General features: G+C 40.3%; 1 protein-coding gene across 18 annotated transcripts in view; it reads right to left on the bottom strand.

Annotated features, from left to right (window-relative positions):
- MAST2 (microtubule associated serine/threonine kinase 2) overlaps positions 1 to 21,296 on the bottom strand; it is a 213,261-nt gene that overhangs the window by 63,124 nt on the left and 128,841 nt on the right. For all 18 annotated transcript variants that reach the window (XM_057430684.1, XM_057430689.1, XM_057430679.1 and 15 more), the window contains one exon: positions 6,618 to 6,709. In XM_057430684.1, the coding sequence (XP_057286667.1) occupies positions 6,618 to 6,709 (92 nt within the window). The remainder of the gene's footprint in view (positions 1 to 6,617; positions 6,710 to 21,296) is intronic.

Genomic DNA, 21,296 nt, shown 5'->3' with positions numbered 1-21,296 from the left:
GTGCTTTCTATCAGGCATATTCTTAAGAGGTTTGCTCTTTCAGATCCTTAATACAAGCACAAAAGAGAAATTGTACAGGGCAAATAGATGCCAACAGCAGTTTTTTTGTGCACAGACAGTAAAATAACATTAAAATAAGAGCAGGAAAACTAAATAGATACTGGATAAGCAATATACTGCAAGGTATACTACAACTGTGCTCATCAGAAACGTTTTCAAATTTACATCCTATATAAAACTGATTTATTTTAAAAGTCAGGTTGAAAAGTTAAAACTCCAGTGATGGGTCAGATGCAAAGCATTTTTCTCTGCTTCAGAAGAAGTACCAGGTACTCAGCTTGCCCCCAACCCTGGACTGTTTGTGAGATTACAGTTCCATCCAGCACTGTACTGAAACTTAGACTTAAGGTGCATTAATTTCAACCCAAGTTATTAATACACCTTAACTGTTATGCTTAGCAGAAATGGCATAGAAGTACTGTGCTGGGTTGAAGGTAACATCCACTCACACTTCATCTATGCAAATGGTTCACAAAAATCTGCAGTAGCATCTCTCCGCAACTTCCTGTGAGCAAGGTGTGTGCACACCTGGCATACATGCCTGGGCAGGCAGGGAGGAGAGGGAGAACAAGCTGATACCTCCTGGGGTGTGAGGATGGCCCCAGCACATCACAGGCCTGCAAACTCCATCTGCTCTACAAGTCTACAAGGGGAAAAATAGCAGCTGGCTGAGATTAAAGCAGCCCCGGGCTGATCTAACATGTGTCAATGGGTGACGAGAGAACTGGAGAGGTAAGTGAATTCCAGACCACTCCACAATCTGCTTCGTCAAGAGCAAACTAAATTAAAAACAAAGGCTTTGAGCAACAGGTTTGTTTTCTTTCGGGCAGGTTTTCTTTTGCATTGTTAAGAATTAACAAGGAGTTCATAGTGTAATATAACACAGTGCAACTCTTCACCCAAAACTGGGTACCATTTAACCCAGTGCATCCCAAGTGGAAAGGGGAGACAGTGACCAGAAACCAGTAACTCGGTAATTTTTTAGTGCTTCATTTATTAAGCTTTGACTCATTTTAATTCTTATGGTCACAGCACAAAAACAGAGGTTTGACAGTCTGCAAGCCTACAAGAAAGATGGATGAAGGCTACAATAGCCACAAAGAGAACAACTCAGTGGTGCATAAACTGACATGTCCTGGTAGCAGCACCCAACTAGGGTTAGGGTCACCATTTACTTGCTAGCAGTATGATCAGGATGAAATGCAGCAGGACTGGTGCCTTTCCATGGTTATGTAGACGTAACAAAGCAAGGAAGACTGCCAGTTCTGGTGGGAACCTTGGCCTTCCCATTTGCAAGCTTTATTGCCAACAAACTACTGCATCAAGATGATCTTTCTGAACAAAAAGCCCATTGCCCAATGCTGTTATAAACAAGCAATGAACTGTCACTGCCTTTTTATATCTTCATCAATCTCCTGTAAACTTTCCAGATTACAACTAAAATAGGATTTTGGAGTAACTGAGCAAATTGGGTAATGAGAGTTTCTATATTTTGAAATAAAGCATGTGGGTGTTCGAACTCTTCTGAGCCTGCACAATTTGGTAAGAAGATACTACTAATTCTTAAGCAACTACTTTGTCAGATTTATATGGCATATTTCCTTTCAGACACTGGAATTTTAATTAGATCCCCAGTGAGTTGCTCCTAGTTTTAAAATGAAAAGCAATTAGTTTTCTAGTCAATTCAAGTCTGGGTGCAGCCTTTAAAGCAACAACAGGGAGAAGGGGAATTACTACTTTCCTTAAAATTTCCCAGTACTGCCACATCTGCTCTAGTCGAAGGAATTTTAATAAGAGAAGCCTTAGTGCCACGGACTTATTCAGCAAGACTGATCGAAACCCTATTTATTCTGTTAGCAAAGGTAAATTCCCCTGTTGCTCAAGGGTTATAGTTGGCTACTACTGAACCTGAAATGACTGTCTTTAGGGAGGCTGTTACACAGAATGATTGCCCATTAGGTAAATCAACACAGTTATATGAACGTTAATAATTCAGGCATGAGCCTCTGCATCTTCCGGACACAGGAAGAAGGATGCAGCCAAAGCATCTGTACATCTGCTACCCTCAAAATACAAAACCAAACCTTAAGGGCAATAAATGGGTGACAGTCTCAGCTATCATCTGCAAACATGACATTCATGAGATAGGTAATGATTCCAAAAACTCACACTAGAACCATTTTGTAAAACCTGCTTCTGAGATTTGTAAAAATATATTAAAAGTATCATAGAATGGTTTGGGTTGGAAAGGACCTCAAGATCATCCAGTTCCAATCCCCTACCATGGACAGGGATGCCTCACTCTAGACCATGTCACCAAAGGCTCTGTCCACCCTGGTCTTGAACACTGCCAGGGATGAAGCATTTACCACTTCTCTGGGCAACCCATTCCAGTGCCTCACCATGCTCACAAGGATGAACTTCTTCATTTTATCTAACCAGAACTTCCCATTTAAATTTAAACCCATCACTCCTTTTCCTATTGCTACAGTCCCTGATGAAGAGTCCCCCCCCTAGCATCCCTGTAGGCTCCCTTCAGATACTGGAAGGCTGCACTGGGGTCCCCACACATCTTCGTATCTCCAGGCTGAACAGACCCAACTTTCTCAGCCTGTCTTCATACAGGAGGTGCTTCAGCCCCTGAGTCATCCTCATGGCCCAATACAAACACAAAAGACAAAGATGTTGTGATCTTCTGTGTAGGATGTTTTTTCCTGAGTATTTATACAAGCAGCTAAAGACCTCACTGCATGCTACAAAATTAGCTGTTTTCTAGCAAAACAAATCTCAAAATGACCAAATATTTTAAGCACCCTGTGTACCACCTGCCCCATATATAATGCATGCCATAGCACTCTCACACCACCTGAGGATCACACATGAAACGTTGATGCTTTGATAACCAGGACAACACCTGCCCAATCTAAAAATAATCAATAAATAAAATCCTTAGTAACAGCCATTCTTCTGCCAGAAGGTGGAACTGAACTTGCAATGTAAGAGCAGAATCATTTCGTTTGGTACCACAGTGCTGCCTGTGAGCAGCTCCCTTCACCTGCTATTACAGACGGGAGCAGGATAAAGGTCCCAGCAGTAACCAGCATCTCCACTAGAAGCCAGCAAGCAACCTGGCTACTTACAGCTGTGGAAAGTAAACTTAAAAATAGCCTGAACTTCAGTTATCCAGCTGTGAGAACATCTCTCTTTCATCCTTATATTTCTCTCTTTCATCTATATATTTCATCTATTTTTTTCATCTCTCTTTTTCCATCTCTTGTAAACATGATGTTGCTTCTTTGATTGATTTTAAGCGTTTCATTTTCAAATACAATCTAATGATAACTTAGGATTCAACCTCATGATGGAACCTCTCTGTAATTTTCAGATTGAAAAAAATGGATTCGAGGAAATACAAACAAATGTACACAAATACGTGTACATATTTTTCCTCTGATTTTGAAAGAAACATAACGTGGAATAAAAGGATCATTTTCAAACCTGTATTCCTAAAACTGGGCACTTCCAAGTCTGGGAGACTAAATAAGCAGAGTGTGTTTCCCACAGAGTCAACAAGCTGCAGCTCTCCATACCAAGGTCCCAGCTCATTTTGGAAAACCTCATTTCATGCAGTTTGACAACTGAATTAGCACACTTCAAATCCATTAAGTGTTCTTGAATGAGAAGTGATTTCATGGCAGAGTTGCAATTGTTTGGAGGTACTTTCATCTCAAATGTTGAGATCTGTGAAGTATCACTTTTCTTTTCAATTTTATAGGATATGAAATTTCCTGGATGCTGTTTTAGAGAGTATCTGCCTGGATTACTGTTCACCAGGAGGTAGGTTTGCCCAACAGACAATCAGCTGTGCAATATCACACCCACTGACTTTTACATTACATATAGAAGAATAACTCCTTAGGCTAGTGCCACACAGGACTTGATTTCAGAGTGGTTTCTGAATGGAAACATTTTAGAAAGCCTCCCTTATTTCTCTGCATGCTTGCTGCTCCTTTGATTCATAACAGAGGCTCAGAAGGGGCATTAAGAAGACAAGAGAAAAGAAGCCAGGGAAAGGCTCCAGCATTTCTTAGTAACTTACCAGTGTATGTGCCTGAACAAACAGATTGCTAGATTCTGTTCAAATACTAAACAAATATCACAGCCTGTTCTCAGATTCACATCTCAGATATGGTATTTCTTAAGAAAATATTTGTGACTCTACTCTAAATTTCATCTACTTTTGTCTCTTGAATAAATTAATTTTCCCAGGGAAGACTCCTAAATATAGAAGTGGTAGAGAACTCAAATTACACGCAATTTATCTTCCTATGCTCTACTGGCTACTCGTGGAAGTCACAAAGGATGTGCTTTTAATTAATAGTTTTAAATCCCATACGCAACATCAGCACAAAAATGGAAATATTCAACAATTACTGCTGAGGAAAGATGGGATACCACTGATTAGCACTACTCTTGTTTCTAGGACACACTTCCATACTTCATACTGTAAGCTTGCAAAGCCCAGCACAGCTTCAAAACCAGTAAGAGCGATTTTTCATAGAATCATGGAACACTTAGGGTTGGAAAGGACCTTAAGATCACCTAGCTCCAGCCCTCCTGCCATGGGCAGGGACACCTCACACTAGACCATGGCACCCAAGGCTCTGTCCAACCTGGCCTTGAACACCGCCAGGGATGGAGCATTCACAGCTTCCCTGGGCAACCCATTCCAGTGACTCACCGCCCTCACAGTAAAGAACTTCTTCCTTATATCCAATCTAAACTTCCCCTGTTTAAGTTTTTACCAATTACCCCTTGTCCTATCACTACAGTCCCTAATGAAGAGTCCATGCCCAGCATCCCTATGTTTCTACTGTGAACATTTTTGCCTTTGTTTTCTAAGCAACAATCATGTCAATATCTTGTTGCAATCTGCCAAGCAAGGACACTTCTTTCATATTCTGAGGAGCATCCTTCTCCATCAGGTCAGTTAAAGGCTTGTACAGCTAATTCAGAATTCGGTAAATCCAACATATATATATCAACTCTAAGAACAAAGTAAAGAGCACAGTGTAACTCAGAGTAGAATCTCTACCAAGAATAGCCTTGTTGAAACCAAATTTTACAAAGCTATCCCTACCATAATCACATACAACAGAACCAAGGGAATCTGAAGTGAAAGGGATTCCCTGTGCAAATTTTTAGCCCTGTATTGTATCTGAGATTCTGAAGCAAAATGAAAATGTTTTTAGTATACCACTTCTACAACTGTGTTAGCATTTTCGTTTGAAAATCACAGGCCATTCAAAAAGAACAATGCCATTAAAGTCACTCCTTAGCCTTCCATGACTGGGCTTTCTTTAAAGCATACCAAGCAAATATGACAGGTTTTTATGAAAGCTTAGGGTGGTTGAGGCTCTCATGGGCATCCCTGAACAACTTTGGTCTTCTTTTTCCTTTCAACAGGCTGGATGCCACTTCTTGAGATGCTATGCTCACCGAACAGAAGCAGATGGTTCCTTCTAGCTGAGCTACTCCGAATTTGCTGTTCTTTCTCAGCATTTCCTTAGCTTCAATGTCCAGAAAGTCTTTACAGAACATACTGCCATGTAGGAGGAGGAAAGTCTGATTACAATGAAAACAACAGTTACTTCTCTTACATGTCACTGTGATGTGCTTCCAGACAGGCTCTATTGTGGGTGATGTGGCACAAATGTTCCACCTGTTTCACACTACTGATTAGAGCCTGTTAGGGCCATACCTGAAGCCCAACCGTCTTTGCTGGCATTTTGAAATCTCAAAAACAAAGTAATCACACATCATCTACCTACTTTAGCAATAAAAACAACAAGGGAACATGCTGTTCAGGCAAGCTGTTCAATCTGCATGCATGATCCTGTCTGAAAATCTGCAGTTATTGTAGGCTGAGCTATCAGTCTTTATTCTATAGAAAGAACTTCTCCACACACTGTACCTTCATGACTAAAGCAGTTGCCCATTTGCTCTGAAATGAGCATTTCCCTGTTGCTGCCATGGTAGAACTGGCAGTAACGTAAAAAAAAGAAAGAATCCTAAACACCTCACGGTGCTCTAAGTAGTAGGTAGAGACCATAAGATGGCACACTGCACAGCTGATAGACTGCTGGAGGCAAACAGAAGCAAGCAGGATGTTTCTCCTTGTGAGAACTGCAGTTGAAATCACTGGCACAAGTTAACCGTGTTAGAAGACTCAAAACAAGATATTTACTTAAATGTATTTATTTTATTTTATTTTACTTCATTCTCTACCACAGGTTCTTTTGCAGGATGCTAGAGGATCGAGTCCCCAGAAAGAGGATGGATATGGCAGCAAACTAGAAAGTACAGAGCAGAAGAGGATATAAGACATTTCTTTTGAAACTAAGGACCCTCTTACAAGCTAGAAAAGGCGAAAACCTACAGTCAGATTGTTTCAAAGAGCATACTTTGACATAGAGTATCAACACAGTCAAACTCACTACAATGAACATTGACATTTTTCCTAATGATGTCCAGGTAAAGCAGTCCTAAGAAGTTACCTGCATGTCCATGAAGAGGGGAATGTGGTCGTGGGAGAGTTGGAGATGTGCTGGATGTTACAATCAAGCTTTTTCTGTTGCTTGTCCGACAGCTGAAAGAAAGAAATAGAAACCATAAGGCACGGTCAGATGGACAAAAGCACCTGAAGGCAGGTCCTGCAGAACATCTGTCAGCTAAGGAGGAATCTCCCAGTGTTTAGGTTGGTAGTGACCCTGCAAAAAAAGGAAGCATGAAGGGACAAATGGCACTTCGTCATCAATAAATGATTTAATATGCTGGAAGCAATATAAAAACTCTAACTCATGCTGCACAGGCCACTAGAGATAGCAGACAACAAATCCCCCAGATTTGTGCAACTCATGCTCTACAAATCACACAAAAAGCAGAAAACTGTGAAATACCCCAGAGTGTTTCACTTATTCCTACCAGTGTCTAACTTAGCAGATAAATTTATTACAATTATTGGCTATTACTGTAAGAAACGAGAGCATATTCCTCGGGGTAGAGTTAAAATTACAAAGCGCTGGCACAATTCAGCAGACGAGCAGGATTACTAATAAAACTTAAAACCTGAGATTCAAGAGTCTTTGTGAACACAGCAACAGAAAGCTCTGCAAAGCAAGTTTCAGATAAGCCCTCTGCTGAACAAGCTCCCCTCAATGCCATGACTTGCTCTAGCAAAGAAAGCAATACTTCGGTATGAAGCAGTTCAGAACGGGGTTTTTCCCCACTCGAGTTTCAGAACTTAGCCAAACAAAGAGAACACTGCATTCCTCCATTTGTTTTTCAGCTTGTGATTGCAAGTAGCAAACATCTAGCTCCAAAGATGATAGAAGTAATTGCAGTGGGCAAGGGAAAGATCTTTAAACCATGGGAGCTGTGAACAACTAGATAATTTAAATCACTCTCCCATCACCACTTCTTCTGTTGTTTAAACACAACAAACAGCCCAGGTTCCCAGCAAAATCTCACAACTAAGTACTAAAGCTACGTACATTTATTTACTGCACCTCTCGCTTTCTAGATGGCAGAAACGTATCTGCTTACTTCAGCAGTTCTCAAAACAGGCAACTAAAACCGTATTTGTCTTGGTAGGGAGTGGGAGAATAGGAAGGAGCAGGGAAGGCTGAGCTGAGGCTGAATCAGGAGCTCACTGGCTCAGCTCTGGAGGTGTCCCATGAAGCTCCCTGCTGGGTTACCGCAGACACATTCAAAGCCTATTTGCTTGCAGAGCTCCGAATGCTGACGTCTGCCCCAGTCCTTCGTGCACCGGCTGATCTTCTGGAGCTGCCCAACAATAAACACGCTCTGACTGCCAAGAACTACAATTCAATGCGAAACTATTCTTCTGCCACAGGATACAGTGCATCTGACTGTTCTTATTTGTAAGCTTTTTTATTGCTGTTCTATAGGAAACTAGAGAACTCAATGCAGGAAAAAATGCAACTGAACTGCCAACTGTAATAAACAGTAATAAAGCTGAAGCACCATTAACTGCTATTCAGGCTCTTTAGTGTACTTAAAACATTCCTCAAAATTATCCAACTGATTCCATACAATCTCCACTTACATTCATGTATTATTCAACAATAGCCCATCCAAAACCTGATTGCCATTGTGTATATTGTACGGAAAAACTAACAGTCTGATTTTAAGAAGCTTAAAATCTCAGTTCATGGGATTTTTTTAGTATGTTTCCAGTTACTCTATTTCAGTAATTGCTGGAAAAAAAACAAGAATCCTCAATTCTACATTAATACCACATAATCATTATGTTTATATTACCAGAAAATCCTTCTTGCAACATGAAAGGCCTAAGTATTCTAATATAATATATATTACTATGTAAGAAATAAAGAAGCCCTGGGTATTTTAATACAAGTTATAACGTAAGACTTTAAGATATTGCTCAGTATAAAACACCAGTACAATGAGAAAACACAGCTCCATCCTCTCTGGTCATATCCGTTTGCTGAAGACAGTTCCTAAAATACACTATACCACAGCGATATCTGGCGCTGGCTATGGAAACTCAGTATATTTAAATCACAACACATGAACTGTCCCAAACTCAGTTTTTTAACTGCTTGCCCACGTTTGCCAAATTGAACCGAGTTTTACAAACCCTTTTTCTCTGCTGTATTTGAAAAGATAAGGAACCAAAAGAGAAAGGGTTAACTGGCTGGAGAGCAAGCACAGCTGAGACCCATTAAAATAGGTCAGGTTTACACAAATGTACCCAAAGGAGGGAATGGCTTGGAGTGAAAGCCTAGCCCCAAGTTAGGAATAAAACATTATTCTCTTTACACCTTCGAAATTGGATAACTTTTCGTTTCCCTGGATGTCTCATCTGGGATGGGGGAACATCACTTAGGCCTCTTTAGCCATTGCTATGAACCATGTGTGTTGCCAATAAGGCAAAGCTTAAACAGAGAGGCTAAAAACAGAATTCATAATTTCTTCAATCCATGTTGTATGATGAGAAAAATATACAAATACAATCATACTCTCTACTGGTTGAGGAGAGCTCTCTGGGTATACACACAAAACCTTTAGATCTTGGAATCCCTGAGAAACTATAGAACAAAGAGATGAAGTTCCAGTAGTCACTAAAATACAAAACAAGGGGGAAAGGGAGGAGGCAACATGAAGACTTCAGTTGGGTGGCCTTCCCCAAGAAGTCACCACGACAGCATCTGAGCACCTCCTAAAGAAGAACAGCTAAATAAGAAAGAAGAAAAGCTGGCTTTAACCAGGGCTTTGTGCCAAAGAAATTCAAACTAGTCAATTCAAGTGTTGGCAGAAACGGTTCAAATGAAGAAAAAACTATTTCCTGGAAGATACACTTTAGCCAAACAGACGGTATTGGGCTCAATACTGAGCTACAGGGCTATTAACCCTATAAATTGCATTAACTATTGTTTATTACAGTTCACAAATTCTCTGAACAACATTCTATGTTTCCTTACCCTAAAAATACTTCAATCTGCATAAGAAAACAGAAGAAGAAGGAGAAAGTAGAAAGGGAAAAGGTTACCCATATATCTCTGAGTATTCCAACTAGAAAAAAGTTCTTAACTGGTCCAGAGAGATTCCAAGCACTATTACTTGCTTATAAGCCAACATCTTGCTATTTTCATTAAATGCAAGGCGAGCCAAACTCAGACCCTCCTTTCCTCTCGCAATTTGGTATGGGTCTTGTTAACCTTTTTTATTCAGATCCCACTTCATAATTCCAGAGATCAAACCCCCTCCAGGTCTTCCAGTTTAGGCAAAATACGATTTTAAAAGCACAGAGTTTCTGTACTGCCCGGGCTGCAGGGTCGAGCTCCTGGGCTGTCAAGATGCAAATCCCCCCTCTGCCATCCTGAAACCCCCTGTGCCACCAAGGCCACCAAGCACGCATGCTGCCAAACCTAGGTCTAGAGATCTGTAAGACGACAAGAGAAACTTGATTTAATTCTGAACATTCTCAGCAAAACGGATGATTTATATCAAAATATTTGAAACAATGCCTTTGCCATCACTACAGAAATAGAGCTATTCCTATTTCTAGAGTTAATTTCCCTGCCTGCAGTAAAAATAACATTTGTTACATGTACTGAAGTGTTCCCAATGCATTCTTGAAACTGAACACTGCAGGACATTGGACTTGGGTCTGGTAACTGGACACTGGGTTTGGACTCCCTGAAATGTGCCCTCAAGCCAGCACTATTTATGAGAACATTTGGTATCGTACCTGCGAGCTGCACGCAGCGCGCGTCCTCTTCAACTACACCCTAACAAACCTTCTCCTATGCACCCACAGACAATCCGACGTCAGCCTCTAAAACAAGCACCATTAGTACACCTTGTTTCATATGTATTTTCAGTCTGAAAAAGAAATCAATGTTTCAGTCCCAGCATTAATCAATATCTGATTCTTTATTTTAGCAGTTTGCTCTGGGGACGTCTCTAACTCACTGAGCAAAACTGATTAATGCCCGTGAGGCATTCATGTAATGAAAGCAAGGGCCACAGAAAAACAATTTCAAAATAAATAACCAGGAACCACTATCAACTAATTTCATGGCGTTGCTGGTTATTAAGAAATGAATAGTGACAAGGAAGCTTCTCAAAATCTATCTAAATTTAGAGCCCTTGTAAAATTTCTCATTGAAGCTGCTGAATATACAAATAAACAAGATTAGCACCGACTGCATGAGTCTTCTATCAAAATGGACTTTGATAGAAACCAACGTGGAGTAATAAGATGTACAGAAAAAGCAGAGCTTAAATCACATTTTGGTTAGGAATCATTATTTTGTTTTATTCATATTAGTGATTTTTAATTACAGAGTTTTAGTTTTGTAACCAACCTTAGGTTGCTCCTGTGCGGGATTAACTCTTGCATCAACCAGTAACTCCTTCCAAACATTCCAGCATTTCTGAAGTCCAACAGACTTGCTCCTGATTTGACATTTAATTCAGTGACCCAAATCGCTATGAAAGGGGATCCAAAACTCAGAGTGATCACACCTACAAAAGCTATCTGTGGTTATGTATCTTCCTAAAACATACTATCACCTAACCAAACTTCACCAGATCCTCCTCTGATGTTACAGGAGTTTGGTTTCAGTTGATTTGCTTTACAAAGACGTCTTTATGAGAAACAGACATTTTGGAAATGAAAATAAGTATTTAAAATTTTTAATCACAAAGGCAGAAAATTTACAAAATGCAAAATCTGCATGTCAATGAATGCACCAGCTGCACAGCAATGTTAACTAGATGTGGAAGTTATTGTCTTAATTATAGTAATTCAAAGATGGAAGCAATTTTGTAAGCTTTAGCACTACCAACAACAGGGATAATTAGTTCTCTAAAATAGATAAGAATAAGTAAGCATCTGGTTCAACCGATTATTTTTTTCTTCATGTTCAAGAATAGTTTAAAAGTTATTCATCCTAGAATAACAGGGGATAAAAGTGTTATTATTCACAGTGTACGTTTGGTACTTTGCACATTCCTATAATAAACACTTATTTTATCTTAAGGAAATACAGTTACACTCCCTAAAGACTTGAAGGATGGAAGCACAAGCTGCACACCTCAGGTGGCAGGAGGTGCCCAGACCTGTCTCCTGAGGCACGGATGGACAGCAAACCCACCTGCAAAGCAGAGAATCTCTTGTGGCCAGTGGCCGAGCTGCAGGAGGTGGGGAGGAGGCTGCCCAACATCAGGGAGGCTGAGAAGGGGTTGGATAGCTGGTTCCAAGTACAGCCTGCAGGGGACCCACAGCACATGGCCAAACAGCCAAAAACTCCCCCAACAGCACACAGAGAAGGGCCAATAATGCAGAAGAGCGGAAGCTTGCAAGGGCAAGGACCAGTAAGAGGATGAGACCTCCCCCGAGGCCTGAGATGCCCTTGCAGAACCAATTCACCACTCTGCAGACTGGAGAGGAAAGACCTGCCACATCAGGAGAGATGCTGGAGCCCAGCAGCCCAGTCTGCTCCCCGTACGACAGCCAGTGCAACTACGAAAAGGCACTGAGTAATAACAGCAGGCAACTCTCTTCTGAGAGGCATGAAGGCACCTCTGCCAACCTGAGGCACCTGGACTTGTGCAAAGCATGTGACACCATCCCATGGGGCATCTCAAATTTGCCCTCTGTTTAGAAGCTCACAAGAGGACATAAATTGGACAAGTTTAAGTATTTTTTTTACAATGGGACACTTTGCTCCAGGTTTTCTGGTTAGCTGTAGGTGACAGTTGTACCAGGCTGCTGCAGACTTACTCTGGGTTCAAGGGTGTCTGTTCCATGTGGAATGAACAGCTTTATCCCCCTCCCTCCTTTTTCATAATGCCTATTTTATATTCGTACAGATATGTGCAATGCAGGAGCTGTTTCAGAGGAAGAAATCTTGCACAATCATCTATGAGGTATAAGAAAGTCTTAGAAAGTGAAAAAGACTTCACTTTGCAATGGAACAAGAGAAAAGTCCTGCCTATACCATTGAAGCCTTTACCTTCCATAGTAAAGACAGGCATTAAGGGGTGGTCTCGTGCCTCATGCTGGTACCAGTAAATTAGTCACTGTGAAGATGCCTGTGGAAAGAGATGAATTCCACAAGACAAGGAACATGGAATAAAAGATGTGAGTCAACTTGTGAAGTGTGCGCTGCACTTCTGTAAAGACACCCAAAGACAGCAAGAGGAGATAAAAAACATGGAGAACAACTTTTTCCATAATGCCACACATTTCAACATGCTAACAAACATGCTAACTGAAATGAACAAGGAGTCAAACAACGCAAGGTGCAGAAAACGTGGTTAAGTTGGATGTAGACTGCTTCTTTGACGGAAAATTAACATCTTGGTACTTAGGAATTAACTTACTGCATGAAAGACCATTTTGGTTTCATCTAAAATGAGCCATATATTAGAGAAACCTTTCTGCTTCATTTAGAGCTCAAATTCAAGAAGCAGCATCACCTCAAGCTAAGAAATTACAAAAGAAAAGGCTAAAATTGCCAGTTAACACCAAATCTATGTCTAATTTGCCTAATGTTTGAGGCCGGTGCACACCTGCTTACACCATGCTGTATAGTACAGACCTTTTGCATTATTAACAACATAGAAACAACTCTGTAAAGCCAAACAAAATGAAGTGTCACAACAAATTACAATGACTGGCACAGCCATTCTCAACTAAATCAAGGCAATTTATTCTGAAATATTCTCCCCTCCCAAATACATTCCAAACCTATCTGCTCTTATAAGAAAAGAAAAACAGTAAGAAAAAAGTATATATCTCTGATTATGGAAGGGACGCATCAGAATAAATATAGGCCATATTTAATGGGAGAAAACACCGACCTCCTCAAGCATAACTATCTCCTACTTCAGTTGTGTTATGCATTCTACTGCCATGAAGTTACACCACAGAGTGTGAAGGGATGATTTAATGAAAACTAAGCATAACTGCATACTTTCATTTCCCATTTCATCAAACTCTATTATTAAATGCTTCACGTAGCATAACTGCTTTTTAAATAAGTCTCTACTCGGCAATTCTCACGGAAGATAGTTTATCACATTCCAGCAAACAAATTCAAGAATGAAACGACAAAGTGATTTTAGATTGTTTCTAATCCTTTAACCGTGTAGCTTGCAATGACACAGACGTGTGTAATTTAACAAACCCAAAGTTTGCATCCAGAAAACTAAGCACACAAACGGAAAACGAAAAAAAACAAGTTTTTTAAAATTCAGAAGTGAAGACATTTAATAGAAATCTTGCATCACACAATATGAAAAGTCACTCAAAGCAACTGCTTTGTGGCACACAATGTGAACAGTTCTCTTCATTTTGTTTCAGAGCATTTTCACTGTTCAAGTATTAAAAAACCGTTCCAAATTAGGGCTTTATCAGTTAATTGGAGTTCCAAACCTCAGTGTGAGGATAAACTACATCTCTAGTTTAAAAGTTATTCTAACAATACATTGAAATAATCTCCAAATCAGACTGTGTTAATGAGTCGCCTTTTCTGCACAGAGCACGTATTTTCACACACTTGTGCTGTAGAGTATTAACCAGGGTGGGAGCATTACGAATGTAAATGGGACTAAGATGTTTACAATTGATTCATTTGCCAAATTTTACAGACAGATTCTCTGACAGTTAGACCAACAAAATCGATACACATAGGTGATGCAAATCTACACTCTTCCTGTGTCAAATAATCAAATCAAAAAGTAATCTTTTCCCTATAAAAACAACATCCAGAGTTTATTTTCTAGTGATAATTCCCAGCTCAAATCTTTTCAATAAATTATACAGGAACTCATAAATATGATGTGCCAATGATACCTTTGTAACTACACAGATTTTTCACTTGATGAAGTCAAAAAGCTGCTTCTCTTGTTCAAACAGATCATCATGTCTGACCAGTCTTAAGTTACTGACAGATAGGGCAAATGCCAGCACAGACTGTACTCTAAGGAAACGTCTATACTAACAGACAGAGCATGGGAAATTAAGAGAATATATGTGGTTTATATATGTCTCCTAATGCTACCCTCCATTCAAAAAAGGCAACACAGAAGTACTGGTTCAGCAGATCCCAAGCTGAATATACTTAGTCCACAGGTGGAAAGCCAATCTACCCATCAGCCAGCAGCACCACTGGTTTGCACCGAGGACTCCCCACTGCTGGAACTGACCATTCCCAAACTGTAGTTTGGAAGAGGCAGATAGGCCCTGTGCAATCCTCAGCTCCACTGGAAAAGATTTTACCCTGTTGGCGAGACTCACCTTTCCAACTATGGACAGAAACAACCCTACTGAACAGGTCACTAGGCAGACAATTCACAAGTTCATCCCCTATAGCAAAGCAAATAGGTAATTATATACATCCAGAAAACCAGCCTCAGTCTCAATCTGCCTACCTTACTATCACACTTTAAAGTTATCCTTTTGCTTCTGAACTAGAAGGCATGAGTGTACATTGTGTTACCACTATACGAGACCTTCCCCTTTCTAAAGCAGTAATGTTTCCCAACTCTTCAGCTTCTTACAAAACAACAAACCGAAACAAATGAACAAAAATCAACCAAATCCCCAAACCAAGAAAACAACATCAACTTGGCAACATTTCTTAGTGAGGCCAGGTTACTTCTAAAGACAGTTCAATAAAGAAAGGTTCATTAATTCTCAAGAAGGGCAAAATCACTTCCCTGTGGAACTATTAAAACCTGTGTACGTATGCACAAACATTCCACCTCCAAAGGTGTTCAAACAGAAGCACCGAAAACAATTCACTGCTCGTTATGTTTGCACACACGAACATGGGAGGAAAATCCTCAAACTACCTCTAAAACACACAGGCAATGCATGTGGTGCTAAGGCAGGCTGATAATAGCCTTGTGGACACATTAGGAAAATACCCAGGTTTACCAAAACTGCCATCCCAGCAATAAGCTACAAAACTTTTGACGTTTATCCAGGACCAAGCTGTCTTAGAAAGGAACGTGCAGTGCTGTGCCTGTTTGCACTCAACAGGGTCTGAGCAGAGCTTGTCCCTACACCAAAGCAAGATAAAGGTGAGCTGTGCATGCCAGCCTGCTGCTTTAATCCAAAACAGATACTGAAAGAGGATACGTATTGCTCAGTTTGTTCCCTTCAGTGCTGCGAAAAGAAACGCTCCTTGGGATCCTTTGAATCAATACACTCGTTGAATGGCAGAAAGGGAAAATGATACCTAGGTAAGAATGGGCTCTAAATGCCAAAGAAGTTGACAGACAGGAGGGGGAATTCGGTGGACACTGGAAACGCCCAGCATAGCAAGTAAAACTGATATAAATTAATGCATAGAGATACATGACACTGTTGTAAATCAAGTATTTGCTTATTCAGTCCTTACTCATTTATGGAGGCAGGTCTGCCAATAAACAATTGTCTCAGATAAAACCAACAAACTTAAGAGACGTGAAAAAATTACTACAAAAGCACATAACTACACTGCAGCGTGCATCAGCTCCAATAAGCAGCCTACTTTAACGTAATAAAAAAAATATGCCTGTAGAAGGCACTTCAAGTTAACGGAGCAACGAAACCACAGAAGGCAGCAGAAGAGGGGGAGCCCAGGGTGCAGCTCCTACCCTGGCACAAAGAACAGGCCTCAGATCTCCAGCAAGGCTAAGTTTCTGGAGCAATCAAGCCTGATCACATGTCAAACCTCATTCTTTTGTGTAAAGTTCACTTGCTTTCTGAGCCAAAAGTTCATTACCCAATAGCTATCAATTTTTCATACAAGGATGGCTGTTCCAGTTACTACCTATACAAACACATACTACAAAGAGATACACACAGAGAGCTCTGCAATTTTAACAGCCAGAAGCTGCAACGATCATTCACAAAACCAGGCTGAAGAAAAACACAAACATTAAAAGCCACGAGCTGAGAGGTAAAGCTTGATGCAGTACACGTCGAAGGGCAAAGCAGTTCTGCCATCACCTAAGAAAGCATCCTTGCTTTAGCTGTTAGTAGCTCTTTTACTCAAGAAGGCTGAAGATAAAATCAATTCCACTTAGAGTAAGGTGGTGGAAAGCAGTAAGTACAAATACACAAATGTATCAAAAATAAATGGATGGTGGCAATGATGACAAAAAGGAATCATAAAAGAAATGAGGAAAACACTAAATCCTAGAAAATCAGAGAGCCATAATTTACAGTTATTAAAAAAGCAGATATTTAATAAATGTACCTCTTCTAAAATTGGGTAGGATCTCAAACGAAAAAAACCACTAAAAGCTTTTTGAATGCTTTATGTACTTATTAACCTACCAGTCAGATGCCAGCACCTGTAATGAATGCTCAGAGTAATGCAGAGGTACCCCAGCCAATGAGACAGATTTATTTGGAACTCGGCTGAGATACCTCTATGAAAATGTGCACAAAATGGGGAATAAACAAGAGGAGTAAGAGATGTGTGCACATGTATGAGGATATGATATCATCGGCGTAATGGAAACAGGGTGGGATGGCTCCTGTGACTTTAGTGTTGGAATGGAAGGTTATAGGCTCTTTAGGAAAGACAGGAGGGCAGATGGGGAGGCAGTGTAGCTATTTATGTCAATGATAGGCTGTAGAGTATGGAACTTTGCCGGGTAAGGATGATGAGCCAACAGAGCTTGTGGGTCAGGCTCAAAGGGAGAATTGCAATGGCGGATGCTGCTGTGGGAGGCTACAGAGAAGGACTTGCTGGTCCATGAGAAACTTAACATGACTCATCAGTGTCAGCCTGCAACCCAGAAAGTCAACCGTGTCCTGGGCTGCATCAAAAGGAGCGTGAGCAGCAGGTCGAAAGAGGCGATCCTGTCCCTCTGCTCTGCTCTCGTTAAGACCCCACCTGCTGTGTACTGTGTGTGGTTCTGGTGTCCTTAACATAAGAAGGACATTGAGCTGTTAGAAAAAGTCCAGAGGAGGCCACGAGGATGATCAGGAGCTGGAGCACCTCCCGTATGAAGACAGGCTGAGAAAGTTGGGGCTGTTCAGCCTGGAGAAGAGAAGGCTGCGTGGAGACTTCATAGCAGCCTTCCAGTGTCTAAAGTGGGCCTATAGGGATGCTGGGGAGGGACTCTTCATTAGGGACTGTAGTGACAGGACAAGGGGTAATGGGTTCAAACTTAAACATATTTAAGTCTGAATGGGAGATTTAGGTTAGATATAAGGAAGACGTTCTTTACTGTGAGGATGGTGAGGCACTGGCACAGGGTGCCCAGAGAAGTGGTAAATGCTCCATCCCTGGCAGTGTTCAAGGCCAGGTGGGATGGGCCTTGGGCAACACGGTCTAGTGTGAGGTGTCTCGGCCCATGGCAGGGGGGTTGGAACTGGACGGTCTTAAGATCCTTTACAGCTCGAACAATTTTACGATTCTTATCCATAATTAAAGAACTAGAAACAAGTAAGTATCATTTTTACAGATCATGGGTAATGAACTTTAGCACAAACTTCACAAGCACAGGCAAACACAGCTTGAATTTTCTGAGACCAAGCAGGGAAAGACAGGACTCTTAAATTAAATTAGCCTATATCTGCATAAGTAAAAGATTGTTGTAAACTATATTTCTGGGAGCTGAGTATTATCATATCCTACTTTTTTTGCTGTACAAGTTCTGTTCCCCCACAAAAGTCCAAAACTCACATTGTCAACGTGAAACCAAATGAGACCCATGAAAACTGCAGAAAGTACAGGAATGAAGACACAGAGGAAGATAAATGCAAACACAGAAAGTCAGGTTTTCAAATTCCACAGCAATCATGCTTAAATTAAGTCTGCTAATTGTAACATACTAATTCACCATGCAATCAAGACTGGAACAAAATCAAAGGACAGGAAAACACACAATATACTGGAAATAAGTAATTTCAAATGCCATTGCAGAATTCAAGCTAGTTTCCTCCTTGATCAAAGATTCAGGGAAGGACTGTTCTCATATGCTCTTGCAGAACATTTCCCTCGACAAAGGCTCACATCTCTTTGGGTCCTGGTGTCTCTCTTCTAGTACATGCTCACTGGCAGTGTCTCCAGCATCACATAAAACACATAAAGTCACATCTGCATCTTCTATTAATTGTGAAACACAGCAGGCAGTAATGGTAATGGGGAGACTAATACAAGCATCATACTGCTATATAAGCATAGCATTTGCTTAGATTTTCAATACATGACTAAGCTTTGTCTTCAAATAAAATATCAGTCGAATGCCAATTCCTCAGACTTGAGGCATTTTTATGGAAAAGATCATGATTAATTCAGCTTACAGTCTCAAAACATGTCCACTCTACAGCACAGCATTTCCTAAATCGATAGCCAAGAGAGCTGGTAAAAGGTGGCTTGATTTCACAGCTGGCACAAGGACTCCGCTGCACAGGACTTAAAAGCATTCGCCTTCTGAGTCACAATTCTCTGGACCCTTCCACTTTCAGCCAACACAATACCAAAAGCAAGCATGTCAGAAAAGGCTTCAAAAACTAAACTTTTAAGAGGCTTGGAATAAATGATGAGATTTTGCTATTGAAGTGCTTTTTATTTTATCTACAAGCCTACTCTAAAGAGCACTTTGGTATTACTCTGTAGTCTTTTAAATAATAGAAAAAAAATGGGTATGGACTGAGAAAAACTATTCAGGGAATATCTGATAATTAGCTATAAATGTAGAATCAAATCACTTCAAAAGTTATCTTCCTTAATGCTTTGAACTAATGTATACTTTCGCAATATGGTAACTGAGAGGGGGGTCAACACCAAGTGTTCAGCATCTGATCAAAAACTAAGTAACATTCCTCCAGGTAGGTGTATGGTGATGGATGCTGATGTCATACACCATTTCTCTCAGTTGCTTAAATAAGGTGTGCTTTTTATAAAGCACATTTTGTCCTAAGGTGTGAAGCTCCTTGTTAACATCAGCATTCAACTGCCATTAAAATAACAGGAATCCCAAGTGCACCGGAGAACATCTCGCTTGATTTGTTCCTCACACGACCTTTTAAAGATGAACAAGGACCTGCAAAGAGAAGTGACACAGCACGGGCAAAGGTTCCAAAGAACCAGATACATCAACAAGTCCATCCCAGAGCTTTAAGCTGATGGGTGCTCCGGATTTAAAACTCACTTGTCGGAGACAAACAACAGTTGAAATAAACAGATGTACAGACTCTGTTAGGATTCAAAACCTCAAATGTGTCAACTTCAATTAAACACAAGAACTGCACATTTCCAGGCAAAACACATGCCTGTATGTACTTTTTCTGTCTTACTTTCCATTGTAGCACTGATCCGATCTGTCTTCTGCAATGTTCAAAATCTCCTTTCTCCTACCTCTTCTGAAAGCAGTCTCTTTCCCTCACTTAAAAACATCAATGTAAAATTGTTTTATATTCAGCAGCCTCCTTCACAAGAAGGATCCAAATAATTCATGAAATCCTCCATGACCTTTGTGTTGTTCAGTTTCCTCCTCACAAAAGTTCTGCCTTGAAAAACTGGTTTGTCCTGGGCAATAGCCAAGTGTTCATACATGACAGTTTTCATTTGAACAAAGAGCTTTCAAGCTTAAAAGTTCAGTGTTAACCCTGTAGGACACTTTGGGTTTTAGACTAGCAGGGAAACAGCCAAGAGTGTTCAAAACCAATTTAAAGTCTGATTTACACAGACAGAATTCCAAATAAACATGAAATTACAAAGAATCCAGGTGTATTCCCTGAATTATTACACTTATTTTGGATATCAGGAGGACCGTTCTTCCATTCATGGCAAACCAGTTCTTACACTGTATTTAAGTAGCACCAATATCACATAAAGGGGTGTATTGGAGCCTCCACAAAACTCATCCATTAGACAGAAAAATACCCATTCCATTTTCATGCAGTCCAAAAGACTATTCTCATAAAGAGCTTTTCAGAAGATAAGGTAGAATTTTTTTATCCCCCCCCCCCCCCCCCCAGTGTTTTTTTCCTAAGGCCTTACTGAAATGTATCACAAAAGAAATACTGGCACAAGTAATTTGAATTAAATTACCTCTCTAATTAGAAATGTCAGGAGGCCATTTAATATACTGAGCTAGGTAAAAAAAAACGGAGCTAAATATTATCAAAAGCATCAAATTTCCAGGTCTTTCACAACCTTCCCAGTATAAGGAAACATTTCTTATTTTATTCATTTAGGCAAGGAAACGTGTGGCATGACAGCTGCCACTTTAATGTTAATTACAGCATAGACTCATATTTTTAAGACTAGCTTTATGTTACCACAAAAAAAGTGCCCTGCTAGCATTGTTTTTCTTCAAAGTGACAATGTATATATGGAGGAGGTGGCTTTTGTGGACACACACAGCTTTTAATGTCTATCTAGATGAATCAGCATAAAAAATACATTTGAAGGGATATGTATGGACTCATACAGTCCTGTTACGGTAGCTTAAAAGTTAGCATGAATACACAAGTGCTATCAGAAAGCCTCATTACATGTTCCTGGCCGCCTCCTTATTTCCCACTCATTTGTTTACATCCCAGTGAAAGGTGGTTTCTCTTATTGTTTGTGAGTATTTCAATAATAAAGCATTTTACTTAGTTACCAAAAAACTGTTTATAATGAAATACAGTGATTTCCATTGTATTTCAGATACTTCTGAAT

This window comes from Pezoporus wallicus, unplaced genomic scaffold, assembly GCF_028554395.1.
Source record: "Pezoporus wallicus isolate ANWC-B61680 ecotype Strahan unplaced genomic scaffold, APGP_CSIRO_Pwel_v1 contig_10084, whole genome shotgun sequence".
Classification (NCBI taxonomy): Eukaryota; Metazoa; Chordata; class Aves; order Psittaciformes; family Psittacidae; genus Pezoporus; species Pezoporus wallicus.
The sequence above is the reverse complement of the archived record's forward strand: the minus strand, read 5'-3'. Positions and strand labels throughout refer to the sequence as shown.